The following is a 13,478-nucleotide window of genomic DNA, read 5'->3' as shown; positions in this document are numbered from 1 at the left end:
TGTGTATCTTCCTGGGGATTAGGCAGGGTTTTTTCTTCTATTGAATTGTTAACGAGGGGCTGCTGGGGGTGATTAGCAAGTTCATTGTGTGAACTGTTCACATGTCCTGGTGGTGAGCTGAACTGAGCTGAAGAAGACAAAACCCTGCCTAATCCCCAGGAAGATACACACAGATGCTGACACCAAAACAAGCATCCACTCATTAACTCAACTCCCCCCACACCCCCAATCCCCCCTTCCCCCCCCCCAGATCTCTATAAATACCCACAGAAGGGTCACATCACCCTGGGCACAGAGAGAACTGCTCCTGTCTGTGCTCCTGCACTCTGAAGATGCCGGTCACAGGTGCTGGCGAAACGTTAGGAAACAAAACTTCAGGAACACGGCCACACAGCCCGGAACACCCACACCAGCCATCGTATGCCGGCCGTGAAAGCCTTCGACAATACAATATCTGTCATGCATGGTTTGTTTTTGCTGTATTGTAATTTTGTTCTAAGACAAATTGTTTCTTAACAAAATAGCCACGACTATACTGACGTTCATGCGTTGTTTAGAGTTTAATAGGAATTTTTAATCTTTTAAAATAATACAATATTTTCACTCACAATTAAATGATGATATATTGGAAAATTAGAACCATTTGTAAATCCATTGTTTATCCATTTGTATTTTATTCCTTTTTCTTGCTTACCTTTTCTTGTTTTTTTAATAGGCCTTCATTAGTGTTTAATAAAACAAAAGATTAAACAAACCAAAATTGTCATAACTACTCTGAACAATAATATTTACAGATGAAGATTGAAAGCAGTCAAATTAGACCACACATCCCAGGGCTATGAATGAATCAGATTCCCCCTACCAGGGGGAGTGCACCAACTTTGAAGGAAAATCCAACATTGGATTTTCTCTTCTGTTTTTTTCTCACCTCTCTGTGGCTGATTTTTAGATGCCAAGAAGGCCAAAATGGAGGCATGGTATAGGTTGGGCAAAGAACAGACTAGAAGAGGACAGTGGATCCTCAGTATTCCTAGCTTCTACTGTGTCTCCAGAGGCTTACAATACTTAAACCAGTTTATGTATTGGTCAGATTGTATTGCAAAAATAGGGATTAGTAGAGTGGTTATTCTGATTTTCACTTTTATTCTGGATTGACATAAAGCAACAAGAATAGCAGAAAATGCTGCTGTTCCACATAGTTTCACCGTTGTAGCTTATCAGCAAGGGACTGGATTCATCTGACCGCCCCAGCAGTGCAGCTCTACCATTACATTGAGACTTGTGCCTAACCCTTTCATTTTGTCTCTATTATGTATCATTACAGAGTAACAAATTGTATGCTCAGTGAGCAGCTATATCAATTGAACTTATTTATTTATTATTTATCAATTGAATTTATTTATTGTTATAAACAAATAGTAAATCATGAACATTTTTTCCTCCATCTTCACAAGTGTGATTTGGTCTCTTATAAAATATGATGAATACACACATGCATGAACACACACACCACACACACACACACACACACCGATTTATATTCACATTCGTATATACATATGCAAAGAATCTTTTGCTGAAAACTTCAACTGTTGGCTGAAAAGCTAGAAAAAGCAAAGCTAGCATATGAACAACATCTGATAAACTGATAAGTATATGAGCAAAATCTGATAAGCTGCAATCAAAAGAATAATTTGAGATTAAACCAAATAGATACATTTTAAATATATATGTAATCAGCCTCTTTTTTTTTTTTTTTGGCACCTTCAAGTCAGTGTTGACTCCTGGCAACTCCCTGGACTAATCCCTGTAGTTTTCTTGGCAAGGTTTTCTGGAGTGGTTTGCCATTGCCTCCTTCCTGGAGCTGAGAGTGAGTGACTGGCCCAAGGTCACCCAGCTGGCTTTGTGCCTAAGGCAAGACTAGCACTCACACTCTCCTGGGTTCTAGCCTGATACCTTAACCCAGTGTTTCTCAACCTTGGCAACTTTAAGATGAGTGGATTTCAAGTCCTAGAATTCCCCAGCCAGCATGGCTGGCTTGGGAATTCTGGGAGTTAAAGTCCACTCATCTTAAAGTTGCCAAGGTTGAGAAACACTGCCTTAACCACCACACCAAACTGGCTTTTAATCAGCCTCTATAAAATCACTATTGGTTTTAAATTGACTGATAAAAGTTTCATGTTCATTAACACCCTTATATAAATTATACATAAATATGACTTGATGTGGACTGCTCTTAATGAAATAGAGTTGATTATAACATTATTTTCCACCATTGTCTCCTTAATACCCAGCATTATCTGTAAGGAGATAACTGAATGAGTCTCTCTATCATATGTGTTTCTTTCTCATGTGACATGTTGCAAAAGTTTGGGGACATTTCTGTCCCTCTTGAAAAATGATAACTTTCTATTGTATTTTGTAAAATATTAATGACATTAGAAGCAGTAAGAACATTTGTTTTTTAAATTCATATGTTATCTTCCTATCGCATGGTCAAGGCAGCCAACACAATTGCCATTGCAAAAATGCTGACAGTAATCTAGTGCAAAATCATAGGACACTTACAATTCTTGATATAAAAAATGACTATTGATATAAATATGGAGAGCTGTATTTGGTTGCTTCATTGAGTATTGTCCATTGGGTATTAGGTAGTGACAACAGCAATGAAGATAAAAATGGGATCAGGACAGTTCCTTCTTTCCTTCTGCTTTGATAATTGGTTTCTGTAGAAGTAACCAAAGTGGTGGAAAATGGCCCTATTGCCAAAAATTCAGTCTGATGAGAGAACATGCTGTACATCTGTGGTCCAGGAATTATGTTGAATCAGGCATTCTAAATGAAAAACCTATTAGTGGTAATTGGTCATACTTTGTGTAGATACAAGGGTCTCATGGCTGATATAAAAATGATTATCATCTACTTGCAATGCAAGAGCGTACACTTACAGGAGAAGACATCTATCACTGGAAGCATAAACTTTTTTGAATAATCCTGTTTAATGTAAAATATGTGCCAGAAAAGCCAAAGTAAATTTTTCAGTGTTGGATACTATGTACATTAAACTTGCATTATTTTATTTGCTAAATAATAAATTATTCTTTAACTGGTATTTCTGTACTTTTTGCAGCTGAAGTTCAGAGTGAAATTGAACGAATATTTGAATTAGCAAGAACATTACAGTTGGTAGTACTTGATGCTGATACCATTAATCATCCTGCTCAACTTAGCAAAACCTCCCTGGCACCCATTATAGTGTATGTAAAGATTTCTTCTCCAAAGGTAAATAATTTCATCTGGTTGTTTTTTTGTCCCTTTTTGATTTCCTTCATGTATTATATTGTGAACTGTTGTTTTTAATACATTAACATTTTGAACCACTACATGTGGAAAAAGATCATCATTGAAGGGGTAGCTTTTAGTGACTTATTCACATAGTTTCACATTTCTTATTCAATCTGAAGATAAAGGATCCTGGGTTACATAAAGGAAAAAGGGGAGTGTATTACGAATTGATGAAAGAGTTTATGGAATAATTGATATCCTTTGTATTAAATATTGACTTCATTCAGTCCAGAAGAAAAATTTGAGAGGGAAAAAAGTTGTCTCCTGAATGCCCATAACCCTATCCCCCGTGCTGTCATCAATATGCCTCTAACTTTAAGATACCAGAATTGAAACATTCTGAAATGATAGCTATGCATGTAGTATCGTATCCCATCACTGTTTTATTTTCGGATTACTTTATATTTTAACCACAGACATCTTTTCCACAGGTTTTACAGAGGCTGATAAAATCCCGAGGCAAATCTCAGGCTAAGCATCTTAATGTTCAAATGGTAGCAGCTGATAAACTGGCTCAGTGCCCTCCAGTGAGTCATTCTTCATATATACGGGTAGAAAAAACATCCTTACAAGCCATTCTGTTTTATAGGTGTCTTTCCATTCATTTTTGTGGCAAATACTTGCTATGAGAACAAAAATGTCTTTAGTCCAGTCATGGATACAACAGTAGACTATGAATGCAGTGTCCCTGTGTTAAAAGCAGTGATCAAGTCAGCTGGCTGGGAAAGAACAGCAAACTCCTCCCCTTTGCTTTCCTCTTAACTGGGCAATCTTAACTGGGACTACATTTCTTCCTTCTATCTTGCCTAGATAGATCTTGCCAAATGTTATGTCAGTGTGTAAGATTGACATTTTTAGTCTCTCTTTTTCATTTGGAAGCTTCAGGGACAAACATTGTGTCTTAAGCCTTGCAGACACCTTCCAGCACCACCCCTCAAAAATCTGAACTGACTGTCCCTGTCCACTCTGCGGACTTCAGATGGGGCTCTTTGGCCATATGTGGTATATGGGTCACAGATTGGCCATTTTTGGGGGTGGGGGAGAGTATTTGTATTATGTCAGCTGGATTGAGGAGAAGGCTTGCACAGGCAACATGTGTCTGCCTATAGAGTCATTCACTTTTTTCACTTTTGAATGTACTTCAGTGTGAGGAATCCCACAGCTTTTCATTTCCATCTGTGTCCTTAGCCTTCTGATCTTAGTATGTAGAATTTGTCTGTAAATTTATATTATTTTGTACAATATTTCATTCTGGTTTTTGTTGATAGTTGAAATCAGTCTTAGAATGATAGAAACCATGAGATTTTTTAAAGTGTTTCTTAAAAAATTTATAGCAACTATAAACAGTATAATAAATTGGTTAAAAAGAGAGACAAGAATAAGGATTCATGAAACCAAATCTGAATATTTCCTCAGTATTCCTCTCTACATTATTATATTCATCTGGCATAAAACAATTGTGTTTCCTCTGGTTAGCGTAAGATATAAAATCAGACAATATATTTGAGAAAGCTTTAACTTTAGCTTGACCAGTATGCAAATGTAGAGCATAGGTCAATTTCTCTGCTATGGCAATATGCTAGACATTTTGTTACCAGAACTCCAACATCATAATGTTATCTTTCCAATGTTTAGCTATGGACATTCTAGCAGCAGTTGACAAAAATATCACTAAATTCTTTAGAGTAAATATTTGCATTAGATCCTGAAAGCATATTCAGCAAAGGAAGTTGTGAACAGATATTAATTCTTTGATTTATAACTATCAGTCTCCAAAAATGCCTCAGACTAGAAAGAAAAAATAAGGGGACATGACCACTACAAGTGCAAAAATGTTTCCTTTTCCTTGTAGCCATTCCAACAAAGAAAGGGTCTTTTTTTTTTGTTCATGCATGCCACCTTATATGAAGTCATATACCATGTATGGAATAATTTAAGAAAATATTCTTTAATTTGAATTGAGGAAGATTTCTTTAATTTGGACTGGTTTCCATTTCCATATTTATTCTACCCTTGATTCTTAATCTCTTGCCATTTTCAAACCAATTAGAGGCTGATATGTTTGTTCCATGATAATATTATCTAATTTAGAGATGAGTCCTTTAGATGAATCTGAAAGATTTGATAGTACTGCTCCAAAGTTTGTCAAAGGAGTGTTTGCTTTCTTCTTAATTTAGAAATAAAAGATCTAAACTGTAAATGAGGTAGCCAAGAACATTTTGAAGAATGTTAATTGCTCATTAATTATCAATTCTATATTAGTAAGATAAGTGGAATGATAGAAATCCTTCAGTCTGTATAATTTCTGATTGATCTTTGGATTATAAAATATAGTAGCAGATGCAGAGAATTTAGTATGGCTAAAGATAGAAATAAGAGGAGAACAAGGAGGAACTAAAGTCTTTAGTTATTTCATCCAGATTTTAAAATTAGCACTCCAAAAAGTATTGTCATCGGCTTTAAACCTTTTAACAGTGTCTGAGAGGAATAAGGAATTTTTCATATCCCAGTGGTATTCTTCTGTCACCTAAATCATGGAGTTTTTATTTCTTAGAGTGATATATGTTATTTTTCTTGAGGGCTATATTTTAAGATTATGTGGTTTAGTTTTGTCCTTAAAATAAGACACAAGTTTACATTGAATTTGTTATTCTAAAATCATGTATTTCCTGCTTTTGCACTGATACTTAGACGTAGTTTGTGAAATCTTGCTTTTCTGTGTTTTTTTTTCCCCCCGTTATAAGGAAATGTTTGATGTGATTCTGGATGAGAACCAGCTTGAAGATGCTTGTGAACACCTGGCTGACTATTTGGAAGCATACTGGAAGGCCACACATCCCAGTAGCAGCCACCCTTCCAATCAGCTTCTCACTCGCACATTGGCTTCTGCCACTCTTCCTATCAACCCGGGCCCAAATGTAAATTTACAGGTATGGTCATTTAAAAATACAATGCACTGGGTTGGTTATTTATATTATAAATACGAGTGCAACTTGCAATATGAAATCACTGCAGATGTTCCCTTAATTTTTAGATGCAATGCTATTTAAATCATTTCATGAGTATTTCTCTCTAAAGTACTTTTGAAAAATGATAATGGAATCTAATGTGGCCTTTTCAAGAGAAATCAAATTGACACTCATGGAACAAGTTGGAAAATTTGCCATTATCAAATTCAGATCTAAAGCCAAGCCCCTCAATGACATTGCAGATCTACCAAACTAGATGTAATATTACTCTGAAGATCAAGTACCAGTTTCAAAGTTAAGAAAATATTTTCTTAATTTCTTAATTTCTTGGAAATTATAAATCTAGAAAATGTCTATTCCAATTCTGATCTTGCTTTAACTTAAATCTAGGTTTGATAATGCAGACTGGATAACCTAAATATTAGCATATTGTTAACAATAACTAAAGTTTTTGTTATTTGCTTTTAAGTGATATTATTGCTGAAATTAGTAAAAGACTGATAAAGCTACACCCCTAAGCTAAGGTAATGAATTGTCATTTTTCAATAATTTCAAAACCTTATGGTGATGAACATGAGATTTGATTGTGACTGGTCATTTTTTACTTCCATTTTCAATTGCTGGTATAGCTTGAATCTTTAATAAATCTTATTTTAAGAACAAAATACTGTTCTTGCTGTACTGTGTTTAATATTGAAATCTTGTTCTGTTGTTTGCAGTGATATTTTTTTTCACTGATGCCTGCTCTTAAAACTTTCTGAGGTTTATTTAGTGCCTGGTTCACTCTTGTATTGCCAGATTTGCTCTTTTTCTTCTTGTGTGAAGTGTCTAGGCTCAGAGAGGGGACCGAACAGAAAATTCTAAAAATTGGTATGACTGCCAGAGGTTAAGATGAATCAAGAAATAAATAAGGGCTGACTGACTTTGCTTTCATTTTGGAACGAAGTTTCACTTATGCTATAAAGAAATACTGATAATAAAGGTTGAATTATTAAATTAGACTGAAGTGGCTAGCCATAAATAATTGCCTTAAACCCATTATTTTGGGACATAGATTCTTGAACAAATCTGCTCAAGAATGTTGAAGGCTGTGATATTGCTGATTTAAAAAGGCATTTTCTGTACAAAATTTACCAATACATATTTATCATTCTGTTGTATTAATCAGGGCTCTCAAGTTGATCAGAGGAATGAGCAATCAGCCACTGAAAGAACTGGTTCACAGGGGGAAGAAGAAGCACGAGTTGAACCAACCAGGAAATCTCAACATCGCTCTTCCTCTTCAGGACATCATCATAACCATCGTAGCGGAACTAGCCGTGGTTTATCTCGACAAGAAACTTTTGATTCAGAAACACAAGACAACAGAGATTCAGCATATATAGAACCAAAAGAGGACTACTCACATGAACCCTATGATTCTCATAGAGATCACAATCACAGGGATGAGCCACATGGGGTCAGTGATCACCGACATCGAGAATCAAGGCATCGGTCAAAGGAAAGGGACCGAGAACAGGACCACAACGAAGGCAACAAACAACGTAGCCGTCATAAATCAAGGGACCAGTACTGTGACAGGGATGGAGAAGTAGTACCTAAGAAACGTAGTGACACAGTGGAATGGAAGAGGGATGTGTATATCCATCAGTAACACTTGCCTCTGACAGTTTTGTGTTTCTTTTGAAATCGGGTATGAGAAAGCTCCTTAAAAATAATCTCGGTTTTTCAGTGCAGAATGTGGTATCTTGTATGCTGATCTTAAAGTGCTGGTGCTTTCAAAGCAATGGCATAAAATAGAATTTTCATTTTGATTAATGCTATTACACATTGGCATAGTACAACTGCAATGTTTCTGAAGTTATGCTATGCTATTTTTTTTTTCCAAACTGATTCTGGTAGCTGCCATTTGAACAGATATCTGTTGCCATCAAGGTGGTATTAGTGTTTTTAGACAAAATTCAATTAGTGTTCAATACTTTTCCCCATTTTTCAGCAAGCCAAAATCAGCACATTCAAATTGAAACTCTCATTGGCTCTTTTTTTTTTTTAATCTGTAGACACCTGATTTGCATATTGTTTTAAGAGCCACTTTCTGTTGCTTGTTCCTCTAGCGGACTACATTTTGAAACAGAATTCAGTCTTGCCTTATACACGGGATCATAAAGTCAAAATCTCTTTTCTATGTACTGGTACTGTGTACTGTATAGACAGTTTATAAATGTTATTTCTGCAGACGCCTTCTTACATAAGATTGATCACACTGTTTTAGAATCCTAATGCCAAGTCAGCAGATTCGCTTTTGAATTATGGGCAACTGGAAAATGGGTAGTAATGTTCACTCTAGACACACTTTCTTGTACTTAGTGTAAATAGGACTGACCACTTTAGATAACAGGTTGGATTCTTGTTGCAAACTTATCATCTTTGCATTTTAGATCTATGGCAAAAATAATGTGACACTGTATATGGTCCTGCTGTGCACAGTACTTAACTAATTGCTCTGACAGCACACAGATGTTTTTTTATCAACTTGACAGGCAACAGTTGACATGGTGTATGAGCATGTGTGTGTCTGAAAGAGTGTTTGTGTGTGTATGAGGGAGGGAGGGAGAGAAAGGCATACCAAGAGATACCTGAGGGTCATTCCATATCTTATGAATCTGCCATAATTATTACATGTGTATGCTTAGGTATGAGATCTTGTCAAGAAGGAGATACGAGCAGCTGTTCTTTCTTACAGAAGAAGCGTACCATCTTCTACTTCAAGCATGATCTCAGCAACTAAATGAGGAAATTAGGGTCAAATCATAATGCATCAGTCAGCCCCAAGTATAGATTATTCTAGAATCTGTGTGGGTTTTTTTTTTCTTGCTGTTTTTTAACTTGGAAGTTCAAGATTGCAGGCAAGTAACACAAGAAAGTTTACGGCTAACGGGTAACTGGGAAAGCATCAATCTGCTGGCTCTTTTTTGAGGATCCAGGAAAGTTAAAAACACAAGCAAATGTGACTGTGAGTGTTTCACTGGAAATGTAAACTTTTTGTGTTCTAGAGTATTTGTTTTAGTAAGACAAGTTTACACAGCTTGTGGAGAGTTATTTTGTTGGAAAATAAATTTTGTAGCTTCTCTGCTTTTTCTATATTTGACCATCTTTCTATCCTAATCAACTTGTCCATTTGTCTTTTACCTGTGGGCTTTACTGCCACAAGGTTGCTGAATCATTATTGTAATTTCTAAACTTTTTGTCAGAAACAAATAATAGTTCAAATGCATTGTCAGGTGTGCATTTTTCAGATAATACTTGTACAGTAGTATTTACAGGTTAATATATATTTTTTTACTTGCCTCATGCATGGACCAGGCTAGATTCAGTTCTGCCCAGAATCTTTATTAAATAAGTATTACAGAAAAGAATAAAGGAATAATATTAATCATATATGACTTAATATGCATAGCATAAATGAGATTTATTTATATTTGGAGGGGAAGATCATTGTAGCTAAAATCATGGGCTGACACTGTATTCATCTCTCTTGAAAATCCTCTTCAACATATATAAAAGTTGAAAGACTTTCATAAATATGCAACATGTTGAAATGTTGATTTTGGGGATTTGGGGTAAACTTTAGATTGGCCCCAAATGTAGGCATAGCTTCAAAATGTACTGCAGGTAGTATCTCAGTGTTCCATTCATAAATTAACTATGTATAGTGTCTTAATATGTAAAAACCTCTGTTGCAGAAGAAATTAGTATTTGATTTCATACTTTTCATTCTAATATCCAAGCTACAAGACCAAAATTTTATATTACTACAAAATTTCCTGGGTACAGAGAAATACATATATATGAAAAGGAAGATAACAAAAAGAAGAAAAGAAAAATGAGTGCAATCTGATAATTTCAATGGGAATAATTATCAGGAAGTGTAGTGATATGGTTACAGAATTAGAGAAGCATGAAAAGTAACGTCTCTTTTGAATTGAACTCAACTCCTTGTGACTTAATGGATATACCCATGTAGTTTTCTTGGCAAAAATATGAAAGAGTTTACCACTGCTGCCTTCTGGATGTTTTTTCTAGAATCATAGAGTTTGAATGGATGTAAAAGGTCATCAAGTCCAATCCCCTGCACATTGCAGTATTCACTGCACCATTCTTGACAGATGACTATTCAGGCTCTGTTTGAAAACCCCCAGTGAAGGAGAAGAAACCACTCCATGCAGTAACTTTTTCCACTGATTGACAGCTCCTACTTTCAAGAAGTTCTTCCTGGTGTCTAAGCTATATCTACATCCTTGAAGTTTCATCCCATTAGTTCTAGTCTTACCCTCTAGAGCAAATGAAAATAAATCTTAACCCTGTACAACGTAACAGTCCTTCAGATATTTGAAGACAGCTATCATGTCCCCTCTCAACCTTCTCTTCTGCAAGTTAAATATACCTAGGCCTTTTAACTGTTCCTTATAGGACTTGGTTTCCAGTCCTTTCACCATCTAGGTAGTCCTTCTCTGGACTTGCTCTAGTTTATCAATATCTTTTTTAAATTGGAGTGTGCAGAATGGAATGCAGTACTCCGAGTGAGGCCTGACCAAGCAGAGCAGAGCGAGATAATTACTTCCCACAATCTGGACTGCTGCTGCTGCTTCTGTAATCTGGACTTCTTCTGCTAGTCCAGCTCATATCTTGCTGGGGGTGGGGATGTCATTTCCCAATGAAGCTTCCATACCCCCAAAATATCATCCAAATGCTAACACCTGCGAGACAAAAATGTGTATTGCTAGCAAAAATAAAATGCAGATCTTCCCTTGCATCTATGCTGGGATGTTTCAAAATGAATAAAAAGGAGAACACTTTTGCAGGCTTGTGAATAATTTCCCCTCAGCTATATAGGTATGAGAGATCATACTGATATCAGTTTCTTTGCCTCTCTCAGCAAGTTAAAATATACAAGATATATAAAATCTGAGGTTAAAATAAATTATTTTGGCAGAAGTAAAACTTTAAAAAATAAACAATTATGCACTGCAAGCCAGCAGACAGAGGGATGTTTTTAAAGCCACGTGGGCATTGCACTGAGAAATGACTTCCACAGACCAAGATGGGGCAAAAATAGACAAAAGATTACTCCCAAGCCAGCAGCTAGACAGACCAGGTGCTACTGGAGGTGGGTCTCTGAAGATTGATTAGTGAGTGGTAGGAATCTTGTATCTGGAAACAAATTGGCAGCCAGAGATTTCAAAATGGGTGTTACGTGGTCTATATGGGATCCTCTAGAGACTAATCTTGTTGCAACGTTTTATACCAGTTGAAGCTTCTGAGATTTTACAATTAATGACCATATTTTTCCCAATTACTCTTCAAAAATGTGGAAATCATCATGTGCCCCTCCTTTTTCTGTGATATGGTACTTTTTCATTGGGAAGCTGTTTGCCCAAAACTTTGACACACAGAATCTAATGGCTTTCCATGTGGAAGAAGCTTGAGTTTATAATTTCAATAACTTCAGTCATGTAAAACATAATCAGGATTTATGCTGGAGTATAAATGAAAAAAAAAACTTTGGAAGAGTAAAAATATACAAAAAAAGATGAATTAAAAATGAGAAGGCATGGGTACTGCTGATAATATGTAAATAATGCAGATTATTTAAGACTCACACCACTTAAAAATTATTCAGATTATAGGGCTGTACATGCTTTGAGAATGATTAGGAGGATGTGCTTCAGATCTCCTTTGACTGCAGCTTCTTTCTGCTATCAAAGAAGTAGGTGACCTTTTTTTTAGGTTTCTGCAAGACTGAAAAAAGAGCTATTATAAGAAATTTACTAATTAAAGTTAATGGAACTCTTGAAGAAGAATCCAGTTGTACAACAGTCTTCTCTCTCGAAATCTTCCTGGGTGTAGAACTTCCTTATTATTGTGTACTTTTTTTTTGGCAAATCATAAACATGGTTCAAAAGACAATCATAAGGAAGATACTTTACAATTTACAGTGGGGCAAAAAAGTATTTAGTCAGCCCCCAATTGTGCAAGTTCTCCCACTTAAAAAGATGAGAGAGGCCTGTGATTTTCATCATAGGTATACCTCAACTATGAGAGACAAAATGGGGGAAAAAATCCAGAAAATCACATTGTCTGATTTTTAAAGAATTTATTTGCAAATCATGGTGGAAAATAAGTATTTGGTCAATATCCAAAGTTCATCTCAATACTTTGTTATATATCCTTTGTTGGCAATGACAGAGGTCAAACGTTTTCTGTAAGTCTTCACAAGGTTTTGACACACTGTTGCTGGTATTTTGGCCCATACCTCCATGCAGATCTCCTCTAGAGCAGTGATGTTTTGGGGCTGTCGCTGGGCAACACGGACTTTCAACTCCCTCCAAAGGTTTTCCATGGGGTTGAGATCTGGAGACTGGCTAGGCCACTCCAGGACCTTGAAATGCTTCTTACGAAGCCACTCCTTTGTTGCCCGGGTGGTGTGTTTGGGATCATTGTCATGCTGAAAGACCCAGCCACGTTTCATCTTCAATGCCCTTGCTGATGGAAGGAGGTGTTCACTCAAAATCTCACGATACATGGCCCCATTCATTCTTTCCTTTACACGGATCAGTCGTCCTGGCCCCTTTGCAGAAAAACAGCCCCAAAGCATGATGTTTCCACCCCCATGCTTCACAGTAGGTATGGTGTTCTTTGGATGCAACTCAGCATTCTCTCTCCTCCAAACACGATGAGTTGAGTTTAGACCAAAACATTCTACTTTGGTTTCATCTGACCATATGACATTCTCCCAATCCTCTTCTGGATCATCCAAATGCTCTCTAGCAAACTTCAGACAGGCCCGGACATGTACTGGCTTAAGGAGGGGGACACATCTGGCACTGCAGGATTTGAGTCCCTGGCGGCATACTGGATTTGAGTCCCTGGCAGCAGTGTTACTGATGGTAGCCTTTGTTACTTTGGTCCCAGCTCTCTGCAGGTCATTCACTAGGTCCCCCCATGTGGTTCTGGGATTTTTGCTCACCATTCTTGTGATCATTTTGACCCCACAGGGTGAGATCTTGCATGGAGCCCCAGATCGAGGGAAGATTATCAGTGGTCTTGTATGTCTTCCATTTTCTAATTATTGCTCCCACAGTCAATTTCTTCACACCAAGC

The 13,478-nt window shown here is 36.7% G+C and overlaps 1 protein-coding gene across 5 annotated transcripts in view; it reads left to right on the top strand.

Moving 5' to 3' along the window:
* Window positions 1–9,449, top strand: part of CACNB2 (calcium voltage-gated channel auxiliary subunit beta 2) — a 162,554-nt gene extending 153,105 nt beyond the window's left edge. For all 5 annotated transcript variants that reach the window (XM_088150432.1, XM_088150434.1, XM_088150431.1 and 2 more), the window contains 4 exons: window positions 3,134–3,285; window positions 3,780–3,875; window positions 6,093–6,278; window positions 7,486–9,449. In XM_088150432.1, the coding sequence (XP_088006558.1) occupies window positions 3,134–3,285; window positions 3,780–3,875; window positions 6,093–6,278; window positions 7,486–7,971 (920 nt within the window). In that variant the 3' untranslated portion in view covers window positions 7,972–9,449. The remainder of the gene's footprint in view (window positions 1–3,133; window positions 3,286–3,779; window positions 3,876–6,092; window positions 6,279–7,485) is intronic.
* The last annotated feature ends 4,029 nt before the right edge of the window (window positions 9,450–13,478 follow it).

Source organism: Python bivittatus, unplaced genomic scaffold, assembly GCF_059951505.1.
Source record: "Python bivittatus isolate LINGU-HERP-01145 unplaced genomic scaffold, Pbiv_v1 ctg000610_np1212, whole genome shotgun sequence".
Taxonomy (NCBI): domain Eukaryota; kingdom Metazoa; phylum Chordata; class Lepidosauria; order Squamata; family Pythonidae; genus Python; species Python bivittatus.
This window is presented reverse-complemented; position numbering and strand designations above follow the sequence as displayed.